This window comes from Neomonachus schauinslandi, chromosome 5 (assembly GCF_002201575.2).
Source record: "Neomonachus schauinslandi chromosome 5, ASM220157v2, whole genome shotgun sequence".
Taxonomy (NCBI): domain Eukaryota; kingdom Metazoa; phylum Chordata; class Mammalia; order Carnivora; family Phocidae; genus Neomonachus; species Neomonachus schauinslandi.
Genome location: NC_058407.1, coordinates 121,041,177 through 121,065,652, shown reverse-complemented (window position 1 = coordinate 121,065,652; position 24,476 = coordinate 121,041,177). Strand labels below are relative to the sequence as shown.

Below are 24,476 nucleotides of genomic sequence, written 5' to 3'. Positions count from 1 at the left end.
AAAGAGTATCCACTGCACAGAGCTCTGGGAGAATGAAGAGAGAGCATAATATAATGGACTTAGCATAGTGTCTGGCACATAATACGCACTCAATTCACTTTAAATGAGTGAATGGATATACTAGTGGAATGCAAAGCAAGATTCTTGCCTTTCAGATGCTCATAAATTAATTGAAGAAAATTGATGTGCACATGGAAAAGATCCTATGTCTGATGGGAGTTCAAAGAACACAGACTGTGCTAGCTTTGATTTGCACTTAGCACACATTGAACTTGAGACTAAAGGCGGGGTGAAAAGAGAAGTTTTCTGTGATGACACAATGCACCAGAGCCAATGCGAAGTCAAGGTCGAGAATATAGATTTGGAAGTCATTACACTGCAGGCTCTTCTTGAAGCTGGAGACAAACAATTCACCAACTGGAAGGTCGTGAACAGTGAGAGCAAGGGATCTTCTTGGAGAAAACACATCTCTGAGGGAGTAATGAGAAAGGTTGGGTAAATAAGGACCAATAGGAGGGGAGTTAGAAAATCCAGTGTCAGGGCGAATAAAAGAAACAAGAATTTTCCAAACAGAATTCTGAAACTAGAGAATGATGGTGTTCATGTTTCTACAAACAATTCAGACCTCTTTAAGGTAAAGAACTATTTCTTGTTTTTTGGGGAAATCCTAGAGATATTTGAATCAAAATGACTTTAGAGGTTCAAACTTTTCTTTTGACTGTGTATCTGATTTCAGTGTATGGGAACCAAAATGCTGCAGGAAAAATCTGGAATAGTGAGCAGTGACGGTGCTGATGAAAATACACTTCCTCAGCTGGCGGCGACAATCATCGCTTTGTCCCTCCAAGGTGTTTGTCTGGGGCAAAGGAACTTGCCTTCCCCAGACTATTTTACGGAATATATTTTCAGTTTTTTGAATAGTTCAAATACTCTCCACCTCTCGGGTAAGGATGCTTTTCATGAATTTAACTCCCAAGTCATACCTACTAAATGAATTGTGCCCAAAAGAAAGACTGATGCTTTTTGATGACTAAATTTGTTCGGGTATGTTCTAAACACCATTTTATCTTACCATGTAGTAAGACAGCTCAGACTTTTCAAGGCAAACATGCTATTGTTTCTATGTGGTGATGAGGCAAAAATAGGGACTTGGATCATTTGATAGTGGTATTGTGGATTTAGAGCCAAGGGAGAGATTTTTATGACCTGCTCTAAGTACTAATGAACACTTTTCGACTTAGTACATAGCCCTGAGCCAGGGGTCGCAAAATATTGCATAAGAATGATGGAATAGTATGCCAAATGGTGCAAGAACCTTGGTAGGTTTGCTTGTAACTATAACAGTAAACTATTTAATTTAATTTAATTTAATTTTTTTATTTTTTAAAGATTTTTTATTTATTTATTTGAGAGAGAGAGAATGAGAGAGAGCACATGAGAGGGGTTAGGGTCAGAGGGAGAAGCAGACTCCCTGCCGAGCAGGGAGCCCGATGCGGGACTCGATCCCGGGACTCCAGGATCATGACCTGAGCCGAAGGCAGTCGCTTAACCAACTGACCCACCCAGGCGCCCAAAACTATTTAATTTTAAATAAAAGTCATGTGACCTATCCTTTCTGACTACATTCATGACTGCCAGCTTTTTGGAACTGCAAGGTAAAATGGGATGCTGGGAATGGAATCAGAATGTTTGTTTTGCACATTTTTTTGTCCTTGACAAGACATTAAAAATGAAATGAATTTTAATTTTTTGGTAAGATTTATTTATTTATTTTAGAAAGAGAGAGAGAGTGAGTGGGGGGAGGGGCAGAGGGAGAGAGAGAATGTCAAGGAGACCCCCTGCTGAATGTGGAGCCTGACTCGGGGCTTGATCCCACAATCCATGAGATCATGACCAACTGAGCCACCCAGGTGCCCCAGAAATGACATTTTTATTTTTTTTTATTTATTTATTTTTAAAGATTTTATTTATTTATTTATTAGAGAGCGAGTGAGAGAGAAACAGCATGAGAGAGGAGAGGGTCAGAGGGAGAAGCAGGCTCCCCGCTGAGCCGGGAGCCCGACGTAGGACTCGATCCCAGGACCCTGGGATCATGACCTGAGCCGAAGGCAGTCGCTTAACCAACTGAGCCACCCAGGCACCCAGGAAATGACATTTTTAAAATCTGTATCAAATTTGTACACCAAGGGCTCCTGGAGTGTCGCATAAGAGCTGGTGCTGCTCCCGAAGCATTCCTCTTGCGAAGTCACAACATAAAGGGAGATGTGAATTTACCAAGGGACCAACAACACCCATGATCTGGATAAACCCCCCAAGTCTGAAGGGATTGAGAGCTGTAGCCATACAATTCAGTGTTGAACTTTCCCTGGACCTATTTGCCCAACAATTTGAATGACAGATGTGGTTTTCTACAGTTCACTTGCATTTTCTGTTAGAAGTCGAAATATAATTAAATCATGTTGCCTAGCTGTCGTTCATAGGAAATAAGCCAGGGAAAGTCATGTTAGGCAGAGAATCATTTTGAGGTGGGAAACAGGAGTTGGGAAATTTTAGCAGTGCAGTTCCTGTTGCAACTGGAGGAGGGCAAGTGATTCCATTTTTCAAATGATGTAAAAATTGGAAGGCTTTTGAAGGCTCGACCACTTGAAGGCTCGACCACTCTATGAAATAGGAGGCGATCAGACCACAATACAGAAGACAGAGGCAAGCTGTGTAGATATTGATCATTGTGCACCTTGGTTAAAAAATCCAAATAACTACCCATGAGAGATCTGCAGTATCACCTATTTGAGCAAAAACCAGCCACTTTACACTTTGAGCACTCAGAGTTCTATTTCAGCGTGCCATTCCATCTCAGTGCCATTAGGCGTTTTAGAAGCCATGAGGCATTTTTTTCTCTTATAGCTGCCCCTGAGCTAGGGCGCTGCAGCAACTGATTGTATCTTGGGTGGAAAGAAAGTATTCTAGTTTTACATGTTTTTTTTTTTTTTTCCATTTAAAATCCAGCATAGTGAACATGCAGTGTTATATTAGTTTCAGGTGTGCGATATAGTGATTCAATTCTCTACATTACTCAGGGCTCATCATGATAAATGTATTCTTTATCCCCATCATCTATTTCACCCATCCACCCACCCACCTCCCCTCTGGTAACCATCTGTTTGTTCTCTACAGTTAAGAGCCTGCTATTTGGTTTCTCTCTCTCTCTGTCTCTCTCTTTCCTTTGCTCATTTGTTTGTTTCTTAAATTCCTCTTATGAATGAGATCATATGGTATTTGCCTTTGACTGACTTCATTTTGCTTAGCATTATACTCTCTAGCTCCATCCATGTTGATGCAAATGGCAAGATTTCGTGTTTTTATGGCTGAGTGATATTCCACTGTATATACATACCACATCTTCTTTACCCATTCATCTATCAATGGACACTTGGGCTGTTTCCATGATGTGGCTATTGTAAATAATGCTGCAATAAACATAGGGGTGCATATAACCCTTTGAATTAACGTTTTCATATTCTTTGGGTAAATATCTAGTAGAGTTACAGGATTATATAGTGGTTCTATTTTTAGTTTTTTGAGGAGTCTCCATACTGTTTTCCACAGTGGCTGCACCAATCTGCATTCCTACCAACAGTGCCCAATGGCTCCCTTTTCCTCCACATCCTTGCCAACATTTGTTGTTCCTTGTGTTTTGATTTTAGCCATTCTGACGGGTGTGAGATGCTGTCTCATTGTGGTTTTCACTTGCGTTTTCCTGATGTCAGTGATGTTGAGCATCTTTTCATGTGTCTGCTGGCCATCTGGATGTCTTCTTTGGAGAAATATTTGTTCATTTCTTTTTCCCATTTTTAAATGGATTATTTGATTTTTTGGTGTCAAGTTGTATCAATTCTTTATATATTTTGGACACTAATTCTTTATTGGATTTTCATTTCCAAATATCTTCTCCTATTCAGTAGGTTGTCTTTTAGTTTTTTTTGATTGTTCCTTTAGCTGTGTGGGAGCTTTTTATTTTGATGTAGTCCCAATAGTTTATTTTTGCTTTTCTTTCCCTTGCCTCAGGAGACATTTCTAGAAAAATGTTGCTATGGCCTATGTCAGAGAAATGACTACCTATGCTCTCTTTTAGGATTTTTATGATTTTAGATCCCACATTTATGTCCTTAATCCATTTTGAGTTTACTTTTGTGTATGGTATAAGAAAGTGGTCCAGTTTCATTCTTTTGCATATAACTGTCCAGTTTTCCCAAGACCATTTGCTGGGGAGAATTTTCCCATTGCATTTTCTTACCTTCTTTGTTGAAGATTAATTGACCATATAATCATGGGTTTATTTCTGGGCTTTCTAATCTGTTCTATTGATCTATGTGTCTATTTTAGTGCCAGTACCATACTTTTTTTATTATTGCCACTTTGTAAGTATAACTTGAAATCTGGAATTGTGATACCTCTAGTTTTTTCTTTTTCAAGATTATTTTGGCTATTTGGGGTCTTTTGTGGTTCCATACAAATTTTAGGATTTCTTGTTCCAGTTCTGTGAAAAATGCTGTTGGTATTTTGATAAGGATTGCATTAAATCTGTAAATTGCTTTGGATAGTATAGACATTTCAACAATATTTGTTCTTCCAATCCATGAGCATGGAATATCTTTCCATTTGTTTGTGTCATCTTCAATTTCTTTCACCAATGTTTTATACTTTTCAGAATACAGATCTTTCACCTCCTTGGTTAAATTTATTCCTAGGTATTTTATTATTTTTGGTGTAATTTAAACGGGACTGTTTTCTTAATTTCTTTTTCTGCTGTTTTATTTTTAGTGTATAGACATTCAACAGATTTCTGAATATTGATTTTGTATCCTGCAACCTTACTGAATTCATTTATCAGTTCTAGTAGTTTTTTGGTGGAGTCTTTAGGGATTCTATATATATTGTCATCTCATCTGCAAATAGTGGAAGTTTTACCTCTTCCTTACCAATTTGGATGCCTTTTATTCCTTTTTCTTGTCTGATAGCTGTGGCTAGGACTGCCAGTAATATGTTGAATAAAAGTGGTGAGAGTGGACATCCTTATCTTGTTCTTGACCTGAGAGGAAAAGCGCTCAGTTTTTCCCCATTGAGGATGATGTAAGCTGTGGGTGTTTTATATATGGTCTTTATTATGTTGAGGTATGTTCCCTCTAAATCTACTTTGTTGAGGGTTTTTATCATGACTGGATGTTGTACTTTGTCAAATACTTTTTCTGCATCTGTTGAAAAGATTATATGGTTTTTATCCTTTCTCTTGTTGATGTGATATATCACACTGATTGCTTTGCAAATATTGAACAACCTTTGCATACCAGAAATAAATGCCACTTGATCATGATAAATGATTTTTTTTAAGATTTATTTATTTGACAGGGGAGGGGGAGGGGCAGAGGAAGAGGGAGAGAATCTCAAGCAGACTCCCCACTGAGCATTGAGCCTGATGCAGGTGTCAATCTCACAACCCTGAGATCATGATCTGAGCGAAGACCAAGAGTCAGATGTTCAACCAACTAAGCCACCCAGGCGTCCCAGTAAATGGTTTTCTAATGTATTGTTGGAATCAGTGTGCTAATATTTTGTTGAGGATTTTTGTATCTATATTCATCAGAGATAATGGCCTATAGTTCTCTCTCTCTCTCTCTCTCTCTCTTTTTTTTTTTGGTGTCTTTATCTGGCTTTGGTATCAAGGTAATCCTGGCCTCATAGAATGTATTTGAAAGCTTTCCTTCCTCTTCTAGTTTCTGGAATAGTTTGTGAAGAATAGATATTAACTCTTCTTTAAATGTTTGGTAGAATTCACCTGTGAAGCTGTCTGGTCCTAGACTTTTATTTGTTGGAAGTTTTGTTTTGTTTTGCTTTGTTTTGTTTTGGGGGGAGGGGCAGAGGGAGAGGGAGAGAGAATCTTAAGCAGGTTCCATGCCCAGCATGGAGCCTGGTGTGAGGCTCAATCCCATAATCCTGAGATCATGATCGGAGCTGAAATCAAGAGTTGGACGCTTAACTGACTGAGCCACCCAGGCACCCTGGAAGTTTTTTGATTACTGATTTGATTTCAGTGCTAGTAATCAATCTGTTCAAATTTTCTATTTCTTCCTGATTCCATTTTGGTAGGTTATATGTTTCTAGGAATTTATCCATTTTTTTCTAGGTTATCCAATTTGTTGCCATATGATTTTTTATAGTATTCTCTTATAATCCTTCATATTTTTGTGGTGTCAGTTGTTATTTCTCCTCTTTCATTTCTGATTTTTTTGAGTCCTCTCTTTTTTTTTTCAAGAGTCTCACTAAAGGTTTACCAGTTTTGTTGATCTTTTCAAAGAACCAGCTTCTAGTTTCATTGATCTGTTCTATTGGTTTTTTATTTTCTATTTTGTTTATTTCTGCCTTAATCTTTGTTATTTCCTTCCTTCTCCTGGTTTTGGGTTTTGTTCTTCTTTTTCTTGCTCTTTTAGGTGTAAGATTTGATTATTTATTTGAGGTTTTTCATGCTTCCTGAGGTAGGCGTGTATTGCTATAAAATTCCCTATAAAATATGCTGTTGAACTCCTCTAGTGATTTTTTCATTTCACTTATTGTAGTCAACATCAGAATTTCCATTTGGACACTTATATAATTTTGAATTTCTTATTTCTTCTATTTGTTGACTTATTATTGTCACACTTTAAGTCCTTAAATATGATTTCCTTTAGTTCCTTTAGCCCACTTTTAATTAGCTTCTTTGAAGTCTTTTTCTGTTAAATCCAACATCTGGGAATACTCAGAGACCTATTTATTGACTGCTTTCTTCCCTGATTTTGGGTCCCACATTCCCATTTTTTTTTGCAAGTCTTATAATTTTTTTTTCACTGAAAGTTATTTAAAATGAAACATTGTAGTAAGTCTAGTTTGTAATTTTTCTTGTCATTAATGATAACATTCAGGAAAATACCAGAGACATTGTCTTCACAAGCAAGAAGATGGATAAATCCAAATAAATTCACCATTATATTTAATTATTCTCTGTATCAATCAATTTAAAAACCTAGAGCTCTACTAAGGGAAACTAAACTGTAATCTATAAACTGGCAACCATACCATGGTAGCATTAGAAAACAAAGTCAGCGGGGCACCTGGGTGGCTCAGTTGGTCAAGCGACTGCCTTCAGCTTGGGTCACGATCTCAGGGTCCTGGGATCGAGCCCCGCATCGGGCTCCCTCTCAGCGGGGAGCCTGCATCTCCCTCTCCCATTCCCCCTGCTTGTGTTCCCTCTCTCGCTGTCTCTCTCTCTCTGTCAAGTAAATAAAGAATATCTTAAAAAAAAGAAAAAGTCAGCTTGTCTCTACAATCTCAGATCCCTTTTATTTCCTTTCTTGTTTCTGCATAAACAAACCCTTAAAAGGAAAATAATTTTATTTACTTAATCAAATTATAGTTAATCTACTAAGGATGTATATATTACCTCAAAGAAATAAATTTCCTAAGGATTAGGCCAGTTCTATCTTTTGTTTGCATTTTTATAGGGACCATCTAGAAAAAGAAATAGTTGGCTCAAGAGAAGGTATTTCTTTGGAGGAATTGCCCATTGTATCATCCCCAGGAGATAAAAATGGTAGGAACATCTTTGTAAGGCTGATTTAGCTCCAAAGCTTAGTCAAAATCTTGTGAGACAATCAATATTCACAAGAAGTATAAATGTTCTTTTATTATTGTCCAGAGTAACATCTTGACTTTTCATTAGAACCAAATTTATCTAGCAAAATATCTATGCTGTGGCCATAAGAAATTGTGATTATCCTGAGATTGACTTATCTTTATTCTATGTGACGCCAGATTTTGTGTGAAATTTCTAGAACTAGACCAACTCCTCAACATTCTCTGGACCAAAAGTACCTGTATCAGAAAAGATAAAGTCCATCAACTTCAAAGGAAACAAAACGACCTATCAATCTATGATTGGGGCTACCCTAATCTATCTGTATCCACAGGCCAAGAGTCAGATGATGGTTCAGCTTCCTGGGATGAGGTATGGTCATTATTCTTATACCACCAGTTGCTACTGTCAAAGTTGTGAAAGTTCTATAAGAGTTGTGGAAAATTTCAAGGATAATGTGTATTTCCTTAAATGTAAAAATATTCTATTTCTACACAGTGGTCATGGTTTTTTTCTTCTACAAATAGATCTCTGTAGACATAAACATGAGGCTAAGACATGTAGGAAAAACATATAGTGTATGTGTGTGTGTGTATATATATATATATATAATATATATATGATTCTTTCCCCCATTGTGTCTGTATTAAATGCACAAATAATTAATTCAGCAAACATACTGAGCATTTACTACCTGCCAGTCACCGTCATGGCCATTAGGGATACAGTGCTGAACAAAAATATGCACAATTCCTTTGGCGCTTTACAGGGTAGTAGGAGGATACAAACATTATATATATACTTACAATGATGAATGAATGCTTTAAACATAGATTAGGTTATGAAGAGATTACTTTGACATGTGAGTAACAGAGAAATATTTGTATAGTAGGTAGCACTGAGAAGTTTTTTGAGAAAAGGTGATATATGAGCTTATAAACATATTTATATCCATTATTACCTAAAGTTGTGCTCCAAAGTACATTCACTAGTCTATCTTAATGCTCTTTGAAAAGGGGTGCTGTGGTCAAATTGGTTTGGGAAACACTAGAAATGCATATTACCCTGTAGCTTATTGAGTTATCTGGGGAGGTCCTTTAGCAAATAAACTTCTTTAATCTTATTGAATCCAGCATTTCTCAAACCTTGACTACAGAATTCTTCCCAGCCCTAACCATTTAAAATCCTGATAAATTGATGTTACACGAACATGGCTTATGTTTATTGAGTATGTACTATGTATTAGACATAGCACTATTTCACCTGCATTGCGTCATTTAATTATTATCACAACTATATGAGGTTAGGGTATATTATTCCATATTACAGATGAAGAAATTGAGACATGGAACTAATAAATAATAGCTTCAGTTCACAGAAACTAGGATATACACATAGGTTGTCTAAAAACATTCTGTGCTCTTAACAGCTGTGCTATTGTTTGGGAAATGTTGATTTAAATAAAACTATTTTTGTTATTTGTATCTTAGGTGAGCAAGGTATAGTCAGTACCTTCAAAGGGCGAAATCCCTTACAGATTCTTAACAATGCAGAATGTTGTTCCTGTGAGTTATATATACATGACTGGGCAGTATCATATATTCCCTCCAACCCTCCGATGTTTGTATCTCTTAATCCCCTTTATCTGTTCTGCCCACCCCCCACCCCGAACCCTTCCCTCGGGCAGCCACTAATTGGTTCTCCATATTTATGAGTCTGTTTCTCTTCGTTGTTGTTGTTTGCTTGTTTTGCTTTTTAGACAAAAACAGATTATTAGAATATTAGATATTTTTAAAAGTAAATTTCTGTTACTTCTGCTGTATATGTGATATACATACAAGATATATATATAAGATATAAAGACATGTATGAAAGTTGATTCTTTCAAACTCATGCTAATTGTTTTCAACACATAGTGAAGAGAGCTGATGCCTATGTTAATCTTTGTTTGCCAGGTCTTCTTCGATGCTTCTTCAGGGCTGGCTTTTAGAAGGGAGCAAATTTGCCTAATGAGACCTTATCTTCATAAAGAATGAAAATTGTTTCTTAAAATTTAGGAACTACCTACTTAAGGCATGTGGCTTCTAAGAACAGTAATAGTCATTTCCTATGCTAACAATGCAAATGATTCTTCTCTGTCCCAACATGTCACTGTCCTTGTGACTCTTGATAGGACCCTAAGATAGACCAGATCTGAAGATCCTACTTATGTTATTTAGCCCAGTGGTTCTCAAAGTGTTGTGCCTGGGAACTTCTTGGAAATGCAAATTCTCAGGTCCCACCCCAGCATCTGCTGAATCATAAACTCTGAGAGTAGAGCCCAGCACTCTGTCTTTTAACAAGTCCTCCAAGCTATTCTCAAAACTGAAGTTCATGAACCACTGCTCTAGAATGTTTGTAAAGTTATCATAGAAGTCTGATGACATCAAAACAAGGATACACATAATTTGAAGTTTTATGCGAAGGAATAAAGAGATTTTAAAGGTTATTAGCTGGATAATCTAAATTTTCATTCTAGTTCTTTATTAAAAATATTTGGGTTTCAGATTCATAGAATATAATGAATCACCATTAAGGACATTGGTGTTAGTGATTTCAGAAGAAATTTAAAACAAACAAATGACCTAAATAACACAGGAACAGCAAACAAAGATCAAGGGCACAGAAGCTTTTAATAGAAGATCCTTACTCTAGGAGAAGGTAGTCTAAGACCAGAACGATTCAATTTCTTGGCAGTGAACTGGTGAAAGATGCATAGCATTCTGTTCACGTTTGCCTCTGCACTGTTTTCCTTACCAGTCAAGTACTTTTCAATGAGAATGTTTATTACAAAGGATTCATCATCAAAAGCTTGTTGCCAGTTTCCCTTTGTTGTTGTCAGTATATTTAATGGTGAAGTAATTATATTCCATTAGTAACAAATGGTGCAAAAGAGAATATTGTCTTTGGCACAAATTATTTGGACAAAGGGAAAAAGACAAACCCAGGTTTAGCTTTCTGTTGTTGCTCTTTGTAGTAGAAACCTTTTGGAGTTTTGCCCAGTCCTTTTCTGAGAAATGCCTTCCTCACTCACAGGCGTGAGGCTGGCAGCCCTGTCTGAATAGTCTGATCCCACCTCCTATCTCGTGGGCAAAACTGATTGAACCAGAGGGACATCTGACCCCAGAGAGCCCATCTGTGGCTTTGCTGAAGCAATCAGATCTCTGTCGGGACTTGCAGACTCCACTCAATCTTGGGTTTGTGGGCTGAGAGGTCACTTCAGAGTTGGGGCTTATATGGCCTTGTGTTTACTAAGGGAGAGAACACTGGACCGCGAAAGGAAATAGATACATGCAGCGGGAAACAGAAAGGAGAAAATACTTGGCCCCAAACAGACAGAGTCATAAACATCTTTGGTTCTGATTTTCTAGCTTCAAGTTGAGTTCCTCTTGAAGTGTGGCTGCCTTTTCAATCTCAGAGATCCTTAGTATCCTTCCAATACAACCTCCTCTTGGTTCTCACTGATTTGAGTGTGTTCTCTTCCCTGCAACCAAATCTTTCCTGATCAAGATAAAACATTTTTTATTCATGGACTCATCCCCCCCAAAATGTCTGTGGGGAAAACCCAGCAAATATGTCATCATTTTCTGATCAGCAATGTGCCTTTGTCAAAAATCCCTACATTCCCCCGTAGAGCAAATCACACAAGCCTCGTAAAGTACTGGTTTTCTTCAGCTACCTTGTTGATTGTGACTAGAGCTCACAAAGACGTCGCACTAGGGTTTGATTTCACGATTTGTGCTGGTGGAACTATATACACATTAAAACTTCTAAATGCCATTTTTGAAGCACACAGTCAGCCCCGAGCACTCCTGAGATGCACAAATTTCCTCGTGGCAATGTTGAGAGACCTGTTGCCTTTGTTGTTTATGAATAACCCTTATCTCTTATGAACATGTCTATACAACATAGAAAAACAGCAAAGGAATCATAATGATCTCAATTGTTTTGGTGGAGAAGGGAGGTCGGTTACAAAGGTGTCCATATTATTCAGTGTTTACACACACGCTGGTTGACACAGCATTCACTTTTTTTAAACATTAACGTTTATTGCTTTTGGAAATACATGTTGCCCACACAGGCTTATTCAATCAGAGAATATTAAAGACAATGATCTCATTACCTCAGAGCTCCTGTTTATCATATGGAATCTTGACTCTGTTGAGACAAAACCATCCCCACTGAAAAGCAAAACAAAAAGCATCACGGTTGCCTTAGACTGCTGGTTAGAAAACCATTCGACACATTGTCAAATACAGTGCATGTTTTCAGGAAAGAAAAAAAAAGGGTGCCAAACTCATTCTACATCATACTCAAAGCAAAAGTGAGGTGCAGCTGACTTGGATCAGAGGTTTAAAATAATCCTTAGAAATTATGGTTGCAGGGGAAAGCAGGCACGAGTGGCTTCTTGTGTCCTTTTTAGCCCTTCGGTTTGGCTCTGACTTCTCAGGAACGGCAATTGAAGGAAAATCTGTTTGTCGGGATTACTAATGATGTTTTCACCATGCAGTCTTGCTTCTCTGCGGGGCAGCTGGTGGAGATATTTCTACAGAACAGCCTTTCACCCATTTCCAAGGAAGACTTCAAACGAATGAGTCCCGGAATCGTCCAGCAATTACTCAGCTGCTCTTGTCAGCTGCCTGAGGACCAACAAGCAAAGCTGCTACCAACCACTCTGGAGAGTAAGTGCTGGTGCCTCCTTGAGAAAGTTAGTGCACACAGTGTAATAACAATAGTGACTGTCTATACGTACTCTATATACCAGGCACTGTTCTCAGCATTTTACATTTCTCAACTCGTTCAATCCTCACAACAACACTATGAGCTAGACACTATTATTATCCCCATTTTATAGATAGAGGAACAGGCACCTAGAAGTTAAGTGACTTGCCCAAGGACACACAGCCGGTAAGTGACGGAGTTGGGATGTAAACCCCGGCAAGTGGGCCCCACCGTCCTTGTTGTCAGCCGCTATGCTACATTATCTTTCATTGAATATTTCCTATTTTGCATGTAAGTCACAGAAATTGATTTTATCCTCTCTATATGACTCAGTCATGGACCAACTTCAAAGTTCCTAGTTGAGAAGTGGCAGGGTATAAGAGAAAGAAGATGAGCGATGGAATCAGAGATGCCAAGTTGAGTCGTGCCTTCTAGCCCCAGCCAACTCAGTCATCTTAAGCCCTCTCTTTATTTCCCCAGGGCTGTCTTTTATTTTTTATTTTTTTCCTGCACGGTAGGAAAGCAGTGATATCACACAGCTCCCCATCCTTTCACACATCATGACACACGTAAAAAAAACAAAGGCACGCTGGGGTAAACCAAAGAGCTCCTCTGGGGTAGAAGTGGCTGTGGGGGGAGTTGTCAGCCTCCCGACCAGGCTGACCCCCCAGGAAGTGAAGGCTGGATATTTGCGCTCCCCTATAACCCACGGAATCACCACAGTAGGTGAGCTCCACTATAAGGTTTCACAGGGTAGCTGTAAGTTTCAAACGGGATAATGTGTACAAAGATGTGTTCTGTCACTTAAAGCACTGTATATTTAAAAGAAAAAGAAATCGTGGCCAAAAACATCCATGATGAATAGCAAAAATGTGACAGTTAACACATGCACGCTTTAAATATTACCAGTGATCGGAGGGCCTTATGTAGGCCTTTTCAGAGCATTTTTCTTTCTCTCTGAGATAGTCTTGCAGTGCCCATCGGGGATGAACCGTCCAGCACTTCCAACACACCGTGAATTCTGCAGCATCAAGTGGCTCATTTGAGGATTTTATGCGAACAAAACCCTGCCAGACCCAAATATCTAAGACTCCATATTCACTGAAAGGAAAAAAGCTTCATTAAACCTGAACAATGAAATAATTCAGTACCTGGTGGTCAGCGTTGGCTCAGAAATGGAGAAGGGGGACAGACCATGGCACCTAGGAGCGTCCATGAGCATATTTACATGCCCACCACCGGGCGCCGTATCTGCTACTTACGGACCACTGCAAAATAGCTTTATGAACTGAAAATCTGTGAGAAATGCTTATCTTTCTAATGAACAGCTAGACCTCCCCTGGGGAACGGTCTTCCTGAGGACAATTCAGAGAAATCACACTTACCATAGAACCCATTACTGTGCTCAATTTAAAATGTTGCATTATGTAACTTAAGGGGAAAGGCGTAAATAACAGAAAATGTGGGATGAAGGCAGAGGCTGGGGAGTTGTTAGGAAGAGAAAGTGTTTTGTGTGCTGGAACCTGACCCTTAAGCACCACCTGCGCATGGGTTTCCAGGAAAGAGTGTTATGACCCCGTATAAATTAGATTTCAGACTTGTTCAAGGGAGCTGCTCAAGAATGGCTAGGAATCAGGGGCGCCTGGGTGGCTCAGTCGTTAAGCGTCTGCCTTCGGCTCAGGTCATGATCCCAGGGTCCTGGGATCGAGCCCTACATCGGGCTCCCTGCTCGGCGGGAAGCCTGCTTCTGCCTCTCCCACTCCCCCTGCCTGTGTTCCCTCTCTGGCTGTCTTTCTCTCTGTCAAATAAATAAAACCTTTAAAAAAAAAAAAAAAAGAATGGCTAGGAATTTAATGACTAGGTTAAGTTCTATTGTAATGATGGGAAACATTTATATAGAACCCGTCTGCAAGCTGCCTGACTCCAGTCAAGACGCCATGACACTTCTGTGAGGACCTGAGGGGCTTAGCAGAGTCCTGTGGCCACGAATGTCAGATTTTATGGTTTTCAGGCTGTCTTTGCCTCACGATCAGGTGAAATCTGATTCACAGAGGACCTGAACAGATTTCTAAGCTCTCAAGTTAGGAAGGGTCCTTTCCCCTCCAATACCGTGCTGTAGTTGCCCTCAGGACAGAGGGGAGAGGAGTTAGAAGAATCAAAGGGCTGCAAATTTTCCTTTTGCCTGGGAAATGCCACACCCTAATTTATCCTTGTGAATTCTCAACATTTTCTGATCTTTTGTAGCTATCATAAAAATGCGGCAACTTTGAACTTCATTAGACGTCCTTTGAATGTCTTTAATTTATGTATTCAGTGAGAAGAATGACATTCCCACATAGAGTCTATTTTTGGAAGAGTGGGACATGAACCTTGGTTTAGTATCTCCAGGGATGTATTTATAACATAGGTATTTTTATTAAGTCGGAACAAAATAAAACCATTCCAAACCATTTTTATTATTTAAAAAAATTTTTAATTTTAAAAAATTGAAATTGAGATGAAATTGAACCATTCTTAAGTGTCTAGTTCAGCAGTACTTTCACATTATTGTGCAATAAATTTCTAGAACTTTTTCATCTTGCAAAACTGTATCTCTATATCCATTAAACAACTGTCTTATAGAGATTCCCTAGAAATGAAGGGGTGGGGGTAAGAGTGGGAAAATTAAAATTGGAAAGTTTTTTGCTTCTTTTGAGTACACTGCCAACTCTATTTTAATATTAGACTCCTGTATAATTTAGAACTTATAATTCAATAAAAGTCCTCTTAAAAACAAGACTATTACCATGTTACCAGGTAGTATCATTAATACAATCTAATGTAGGTGTGAACCTTTCAGAAAAGTACAAGAATGATAAGAACAGGATATTTTCTATTTTAACTAATTTTAAGATGGCAGTTTCTTAAAATCTACCATGGGCTTTAATTAGTATGATAACTGGGTTGTTTAACTTATTATCTGTAGTCACTAAAGGAAATGATGGTTTAATTTTGTAGTTACCTTCCTTCCTTGTTTACAAACCAATTTGCTATGGCTTATTAGTAATTTCTAAATAAGTAGAAGACAGAGTATTTGCTCTGAATATTTGTAACCAAAAGAAAATGGTGGCCTGGAAAACTCTTTATCCCCAAATCATTTATACAGTTGACCCTTGAACAACACAGGTTTGAACGGCACAAGTCCACTTGTGCACATTAAAAAATGCAGATTTTTTAATATACCGTACTGTAAATGTATTCTCTTTTATGATTTTCTTTTCTTTCCTTTAAAATTTTTATTTTAAGCAAGCTCCATGCCCCACATGGGGCTTGAACTCATGACCCTAAGATCAAGAGTCACATGCTCAACCACCTGAGCCAGCCAGGCACCCCTCCTATGATTTTCTTAATGACATTTTCTTTCCTCTAGCTTAACCTTGTTCAAGGGTCAACTCTACTTGACCCTAAAAGCCATTTTTGCCCCTCCTTTTTCATCTTTTCTCTTTCCTTCTTTGCTTCCTGTTCCCTCATGCATATTTGCTTTTGTTTGAATAATCTTAAAAATTGCACTTCCTGAATATTTTTTGAAAATTTAGAAACCTAGAAACATGGGATAAATTTAGGGGTTCTAAAAAATGATTGTGATAATTTAAAATGTAGGCTGTCCAAATTCACATTATCAACCGTTACACATTCATTGATCAGTTCTTACTAATACAAGCACTCATCTTAGGCACTGATGAGTTACGAATAATTTTGAGAACTTTTGGAAGAAAGTACTCACCTTCTACAGAAGCATAGGTCTTTGATGGCCCCACACCATGTGCCCCCTCTATACTCTGCTTCCTTGACTTCAGAAGGTTTAAATGGGATTAGAAGGAAATCACTACCGGTGTATGGCAGCCGATGTTGTGGTTTAAAGCGAGAGAAGTTCATTTCTTTGGCAGTGGGTGGTAAGCTAGGTCCTTTCTTGCCGTGGTGATTTTAGTAAGGGGTAGTTGGGATCACTTCAAAGCAACAAGGTTAATGATGAAAGTCTTTTCATTCTTTTCCTTAAAAATGAAGACCTTTTACACACTCGACCACTCATATAACAATTCCATATCCCCATCAGCTGTATTGTAAGATGGGTTTTTCTGGCATTTTCACTGGCTGGGGTACCACTAGTGGATGAGGAGCTCTGACTGCTTCGCACTCTCCATTCGGCTTAGAATATGGCTACAGCACGGCGGCCGTGGCCTTGCTCACACTGGGCTCCATGCTCGGGACGACGCTGATTCTGTTCCACAGCTGTGAGGAGAACTACAAGCTGATTTTACAGCTCTTTGTGGGGCTGGCCGTCGGGACACTTTCTGGGGATGCTCTGCTCCACCTTATCCCTCAGGTAACACTGTTCTGTTTTCCATGGAGTGTTTCTAGTTTCCATTTCCATTGAGTCACTGGTCATGTCAATACACAATGTCACAGTGACTCGACCAGTGTGTCTTCCTTGAAAATAAGTATCATTTCCTCAAAGCACTTAAAGGGGAAAAGAGAGAACCAGTCCTTAGGTTCACCACATGTTATTCTTATTTTTTAAATAAACCAAAAAAGGTAATCAGATACAGATTCCTATTAAGAGAAATTCAGGAAGTAGCCACTAATGATCTGTTAAATAAAAAAGAATGGGCTGCAAGATGTTGTGCTGCATTTTCTCCAGTTGGTCCCCAATGCTCCTCAGACCCTTTCTCTGTCCTCTTCTGCTCTTTTTTTTTTTTTTTCTGCCCCAGAAGATTGCACCTCCTCAGCTTCCTCACGGGCTGAATTGTTGTTTGCCAATGGGAGGCGCAACAGAAAAGCCGGGTGGGAGGAGAGAGGGGCAAGGGTATTTCTTCCCCACGCCCTCCTGGCCCTACACTTGTTCTAGAAGCCGCTGATTACCTACAGTACTACAGCTCCCGTGGGAGGACTCCTCCCCGACTCCACCTCCCACTGAGCTGCAGAAATATTACTTCCAACCTTAGCCCTTTCTGCCCTAAGAGTGAAAATGGTTTCCTGGAGTTGCTAGCTTCTGGGCATCTCATTAGGCCTTGCTCCTCCCCTTGCTGCCCACACCTCTGTCATCACACCATCAGTAAGCTCTCTTCATTGGAACCATCAAAATGAATTTCTTTTTTTGCCCCATAACGTCTAGATTTTCCGTAAGAAAAATATAAGCACCAGGAAGCTGGCTCTTTGCTGAATTCTTCTGAGGCTCTTTATTTGTCAGAAATGAAAAGACAGGGGCGCCTGGGTGGCTCAGTCGTTAAGCGTCTGCCTTCGGCTCAGGTCATGATCCCAGGGTCCTGGGATCGAGCCCCGCATCGGGCTGCCCGCTCCGCGGGAAGCCTGTTTCTCTCTCTCCCTCTCCCCCTGCTTGTGATCCTGCTCTCACTGTGTCTCTCTCTGTCAAATAAATAAATAAAAAATCTTAAAAAAAAAAAAAAAAGAAAAAGAAATGAAAAGACAAAGACCTGAGATGCAAGAGTTCAGGCAGAAGGAGCTCCAGAGGAGGTTATTGCTTCCCTCTGAAATCTCTTGGGATAGAGAATGATGGGCAAATGGGCCCCCCTCTTGCAAAGCCGGAGATGTTAAAAATTTCCACAAGCCTCTGGCAATTTCCTACAGGGTCACTCTTGTTGCTCAGAGGCTCAATAATTATTAGATGTTCTGAAAATCACAAAGTGAGCATTGGAAAATGAAATAAACCATTATTTGTTTTAATTTCCCTTGTAATCTAATTTTCTGGAAATATTTCAGGGCTTATTGGCTTGAGGCAGGGGCCGAGGCCTTTTCCTAGGTCCCTTTAGTGGTTGCAGAACTGCTCACTGCCTGGGATTCTGCAAAACAGCAAAAGCTTCCTGTGCCTCCCCCCAATGGGGGCATGCGGCTCTGCACAGGAGGCATGGACTTGGGGGTGGGGGCTGGAGGGGGAGGCCATCCACTGGCTCTGCAGAGACACGTTCCAGAGAGGAGTTTAAAAGATTAGCTAGGTTTCCTGAAAATTGGAAGGCAACTGTTTTACTTGAGGGAAGAGATATGGGGAAAGGAAGAAAGGTACAGTACAAGTGTTCGGAAAGCTAGAAAAATCAGTGGCTCCTGACTGTGGTCCGTGGCTGGTGGTCAAAGGGCTGCACAGAAACAAGAAAAACACGACTGTCATGATTTCCTTTTCTCAACTAGCAACATGTCAACTTAAAGGTCTACATTTTATTCTGAGATTGTAGGGTTTTCTTCTGTTTTGTTTTGTATCCTTGTCATGCCCATTATTTTGTGAAATAACAGTAATTGCAAATACTAGATGGGTATCCTTTAATGTCTTTACCAAAAGGAAAAGTTGACTAACGTGTATTGGTTTTTAGTTACGTTCATAAACTCAATGTATATACTCGGATGCATATGTACACTCACACGTGTACTCATGTGCCTATGTGTGTACCTACCTACATATACGCATGTATGTATGAACACATACGTGTACAGTATGTATGCATAGGATTTCTTTTTCCTTTTTTTACTTTGGTGGTCAGTAACATCCTAAATGTAGAAACCACTGAGCTGTTTCCCAAGCTGCCTTCTCCTGGGGAGGGAATATGATACATACTGATTTACTAGCTCACAAGAAATCATGAGGTCAACCAATGGGATGAGTCAAGTAGAGGAAAATTCCTCGTACATTTCTTGTATCCCTTTGTTTCCCAGAGAGCTGACAGTATTGCTGGGTATATAGTATACACTCCATGGAAGAAGGCTTTCAGGCAGATTTCTCACTTACCTGAACACTTATTAAAAGTTTTCTGTAATTGCAGTGAGGCATGGGGGAAATGAACCTTGGATGAAATGTATCTTTGTCTTTCTTCTGGATATAAAATACATTGATCTGTTATGAAGACTTGCTGTGCAAACAGATACAGATTGAACTCTTGGGGGAAAAAAAGGACTGAGAATATATGAAAATTTGGTTCTCCTTTCTTTTCTCTTGTACACATTTTGTTTGACCCTGATCAGATCATATAGTGGAGGTAGTCCTACAATTAAGAGCGAACTGGGCTTTGCATGATTCCAGCAGTTGTTATGGGGTTCCCCAGAAGGAAAGATGAATATATTCAATACTGGACCTATTAATCAATATTTAAGTCATCAAAAGTTATTTCTTTGTGTCTCTCCCCCCCCCCCTCCTTTTTTTATAAAGGTCCTTGGTTTACATAAGCAGGAAGGCTCAGAGTTTGGACATTTCCATGAAAGCAAAGGCCATATTTGGAAACTGTTAGGATTAATTGCAGGCATCCATGGATTTTTCTTGATAGAAAAATGCTTTATTCTTCTGGTATCACCAAATACTGAGGTATATTTTAAATTTTATTTATCTTTTGCTTTAGAGCTTCATAATATTCATCTTTTATTTCAGAAGTCCTTGTTGAAAAGTAATTGACATCTTCATAAAGTTCTCTAGGTAAGGGATGGGGCTCTGATTTCCAGAATATACAGATCATACTGACTGGCAGCTTCCCTATAAGTATGGTTATTAATTTTTTAAACATCTGTTGCTGGCCTATTAAGGTACTTGTTAAAACCCGCTATTTGACCTTTGGGCCCCTTCATTCCCAGACATGAAATAGTCTCCTGTTTCTAAACTAGCCACAAAGGTCAAGCTACTAATCAGCGTTTTGGATGTGTTTCCTAACCAAAAACAAATAAACATGCAGACAAAAACTTTGAAAATTCACAAAATTACCCATCATTTTATATCCTAAGAACATTTAAAATTATAAAAACAAGGAGCTCAGAAATGGGACTTGTGGCAGATCTTTTTTTTTTTTTCAGCTGAATAATTGTATCCATTGTGCCTGTATTTGATCAGTTTCTACATCTGTGATGAAACGTAAAATGCAGTATGGTTTTTTTTAATGGATTTGTTTTGCTCTTATATCAGACAATAGATTAACTGGTGGGATGGTTAAAAAGGTAAATGCTTGCAAACAGCTCTAGGAGACCAAAATAAAGCAAATTCTCCTCACAAAGTCCTGGGGCTCTCTAGTCCTCCGTAGTTTTCCACTTATTTTCTGGCTTTCTCCTTGTTCCCATAATTTATAATGTCTGCGCTCAGGGAAAACTTTCGCAGTCTTTTAAAATATCCAGCACTTGTCTAGTATTATTCCCAAATTTATCCAAGATTCAAATTCTGCACATCAAAAAATAAGATGGTTTTATGGATGGACAGAGGGATGACAGATGGAGAGGTGGTAAAACGGTGGTAGTCAGATGTTAATGGTAGGATCTTGGGAGTGAGGATCTGAGTGATAACATTACAGTTCTTTCAGCTTTTCTATTTGAAACTTTTCACGGTAAATAAATGTTGTCGAAATTTTCTTTTTTAATGAACAAGGGTTTTTCTTCGTCCTGGAGCCAAAGTCAGGATACCATAGTAATTCAGAAATTAGGAATGCTTGCTTTGATCACAGCCCCTATGCTTGCACATTCAACAACTTCACCTCCACAGAAGGGGTTCTCATCTCAATAAACACAAAAGACAATAATAGATCTCTTTGTCCACAACAGATTAGCGTTCTTGGCCTGGGAAAATTAAACAACAAAGTCAACCTATCAACCTGTGTGCAGTAATTAGAAATTTAACCAGGATAGAAATGAGTGAAATAAATTCTGGCCATCCAAAAATGTGCGGAGCTTATTCAGATTGTCCTTGGACTTGTCAGGGAACTTAAAACGAGTTTGTTTGTTTTTTTTTAAGATTTTATTTATTTATTTGAGAGAGAGAGCACGTGAGACAGGTGAGGGTCAGAGGGAGAAGCAGACTCCCTGCTGAGCAGGGAGCCCGATGCGGGACTCAATCCAGGGACTCCAGGATCATGACCTGAGCCGAAGGCAGTCGCTTAACCAACTGAGCCACCCAGGCACCCTTCAAACAAGTTTTAAGAGCAGAATTTCAAGACTCATTACATTGAGTAAAATAAAAGGAAGGCAAATATTTTAGAAGGTACAAGTGCTTTAGTGGATGAATACATTTCCGAAGATATTAATTTCATAGTTATAGGGTGTAATATAGTTTCAGTTATCATCCCTTTGGCATCCCCATCAGAAAGAATGCAAAATTTAATTTTGTAGTAAATATAATTTTTCAGTAAAAAGACAATATAAAAACTGCCACTGTTCAAGTCTTTTAAAATCATAACTAGACATTTAAAGTTTCAATCTTAAGGCACTTGGAATATGAACAATGTTTCAGAGCAGTCCTGTGCTTCTCCAAGGTGAGACATTTTAGCAAGTATTTATCACGATGAAATTCTCTCAGTGCTTTTTTTTTAAGGATTTTATTTATTTATTAGAGAGCACAAGCAAGGGGAGTGGCAGGCAGAGGGAGAGGGAGAAGCAGGCTCCCAGCTGAGCAGAGAGCCCGATGCAGGGCTAGAACTCAGGACCGTGGGATCATGACCCGAGCTGAAGGCAGACGCTTAACTGACTGAGCCATCCAGGAGCCCCCCCCACCCCATGTTTTTTTCTGTACCACCCACCACTTTGGCCAATAAGCAAAGTGTTAAATGGAACCATGGAATTGACAGAGGCTACACCTGTGTTCTTCTGGCTTCAGCACTGATTTTAAACCATCCTCATCCAGCAGGGCGTGTCCTTAATTAATGGGCATGTGGGCCATTCCCACCATCTTGCACTCAACTCTGAATTAAGTGACCAGTCAGGCAGAGGCAAATCTGCTTCAACTATCCAGTTGGTAGGTTAATGATCTGAGGTATTCTACTGATTTGATTACCTTCTTTCCTTTATTCTTTGATGAATAGATGAAAATCAGTAGGATAGATAAATCCACTCCTGATTTGCCTTTCTTAACCACGATAAGTAGTTTGGAGATCTTTGCCAAGCACCCAAAAGCTGTTTTAAAGAGCAAAAAGCCTTTCCACAAATTCAAATCCTTGCTATCTACACCACTTTGAAACACATACGATCAGCTCGACATAATGTATATCTCAATCATTTTGTTAACAAGTTTTCATAAACCAGTTGACCTTTAGGTTTTCCATCCTGAATAATCCTTAGCCATGGCTAGATGGGGCCAAATAAATGTTGAGCAAGGAATTCGTGCATCTAGGAGTGGGGTGATAATTTTATACTGCAGAAAAGAATGGATTCTGTCCCACAAGGTGTCTTTTAGTAAGTGGTTTCTGTTACATTGAGGTTTCCAGGACAAATATTCCACTTGAAGTTGCAAAATACAACCTCCAATCAGGTTTAAAACAATGTCCCCACTCTAATTCTCAAAGTAACAAATAAAGGGACAGGAAAAAATACGAAAGTAACAAATAATAGAAAACTTGCCACCTCTAACCATGGCCTTGGGCGAGGTGTTTACAGTTCAAGGATAGATTCCTAACCTAGAGATAAGTAAGCTGAGCCTGAGACATTGCCACAGCAAAGAGAAGTCTGCTGGGAGATTGCGGATCTAGGGCTAACTCAAATATGAACAAAACCATCCCTTTAAACAAGTCATTTTAAAAGCCTTATTATGTTTATTGCTTAGTTACTTCACATGTGGCTTGGAAGAAGATAATTTCAGGCTGAGATTAGTTTTAAAATCACTTTCAGGCTGATTTTACTTTATTCCTTCTGTTTCAGTGAAGGGTTTCAGAATCCCAAGATGCATTTAAGCAAATCTTTGATGCTAACTTAGTGAGTTTTGAACTCTTTGAATATGCTAGCTTACTAAGAATATACTCACTATTCCTTTTGTTATTTTAGCTGCAGGATCACCCTTAAAGTGAATAAAAATAATATGAACTTTTAAGATTGTTTGGTTCAATTTCCTGGTTTTTCAGGAAGGAACGGACCTCATAATTCTCACCAATCAAGGAGTCCTGGATGCTTGCCTCTAAATTCCTTTATGTAGTATATAGTTTTCTGGAAAAAAAAAAAATTCTAGAATAATTATTTGAATTTCTTTTAATAGAACTATAGGACCTTTTGATTTTTTTTTTTTTAAAGATTTTATTTATTTATTTATTTGAGAGAGAGAGAAGAGAAACAGCATGAGAGGGGATAGGGTCAGAGGGAGAAGCAGGCTCCCTGCTGAGCCGGGAGCCCAATGTAGGACTCGATCCCAGGACTCTGGGATCATGACCTGAGCCGAAGGCAGTCGCTTAACCAACTGAGCCACCCAGGCGCCCAAGGACCTTTTGATTTTAATCAGGCTTTGGATGTAACATAACAAAAAAAATCACATTGTTTTCTTGTTCACTCTTACCCTGTCTCCTTCAGGTCCTACCTTAATTCTCAGCCACTTACCCAAAAATACCCATTATTGTATCTTTTGAGTAGATGCTACTGTTCAAATATGTGAGATACAAGTTTACTTTCTCTATTTCACATTTTTTAAAAAGATGCTTATGCCTCACATTAAATTTGTCTCAAAGTTTTTTTTTTTGGAAGTTTATTTATTTAAGTAATCTCTACACTCAATGTGGAGCTTGAATTCACGACCCCAAGATCAAGAGTCACACACTCTTCCAACTGAGCCAGCCGGGCACCCTTGTGAATGTGCCTTTGAAAGGACATGTTCAATAGGCAGATACAGGTTTTCCTCACTATCTGAAAATAGAGCATTCCTATGAAACCTTTTGTAAGCAAAATGGTATAAAGTGAAGAAGCAATTACCAATAATTTACATGGAAAAATGTGTGAGCATTCCCAGACACAAAACATAACCTCTCTTAGCACCGTTTGATACCTTAGGACACATTTTGCTAACAGGTGCACACAATAAATCGAGATAAAGCACAGATGCTCACAGATACAGGTCGAAGCTCTGGTGGCTTGATGCTGAGATGCTGAGTGCAGTTCCCGGGGAAAGCGCTTGGTGGCGCCACTCAAGGCTGGGGTGCGCGCTGCCGCTTTAGCCTTGCTACAAAACGGACGCTGAATGCTCTTGGTGCTTTTGGCTTATTTTCATAAAAGCAAAGATCCTCTCCGGATTTATTTCAGTTGGTGAAAACAGGTCCTAGTGTAGGTTTTTCGTAAAAGCAAACGGGGT

At 39.1% G+C, this 24,476-nt stretch overlaps 1 protein-coding gene across 3 annotated transcripts in view; it reads left to right on the top strand.

The window, feature by feature from the left end:
• SLC39A12 (solute carrier family 39 member 12) overlaps positions 1–24,476 on the top strand; it is a 67,187-nt gene that overhangs the window by 11,461 nt on the left and 31,250 nt on the right. Inside the window, exons 3-8 of one of the 3 annotated variants that reach the window (XM_044914991.1) lie at positions 737–944; positions 7,863–8,035; positions 12,213–12,384; positions 16,615–16,787; positions 19,614–19,766; positions 22,059–22,166. In XM_044914991.1, coding sequence (XP_044770926.1) covers positions 737–944; positions 7,863–8,035; positions 12,213–12,384; positions 16,615–16,787; positions 19,614–19,766; positions 22,059–22,166 — 987 coding nt within the window. Of the gene's footprint in view, positions 1–736; positions 945–7,862; positions 8,036–12,212; positions 12,385–16,614; positions 16,788–19,613; positions 19,767–22,055; positions 22,167–24,476 lie in introns of all 3 variants that reach the window. The other 2 variants (XM_044914990.1, XM_044914992.1) reach the window with 2 other exon arrangements.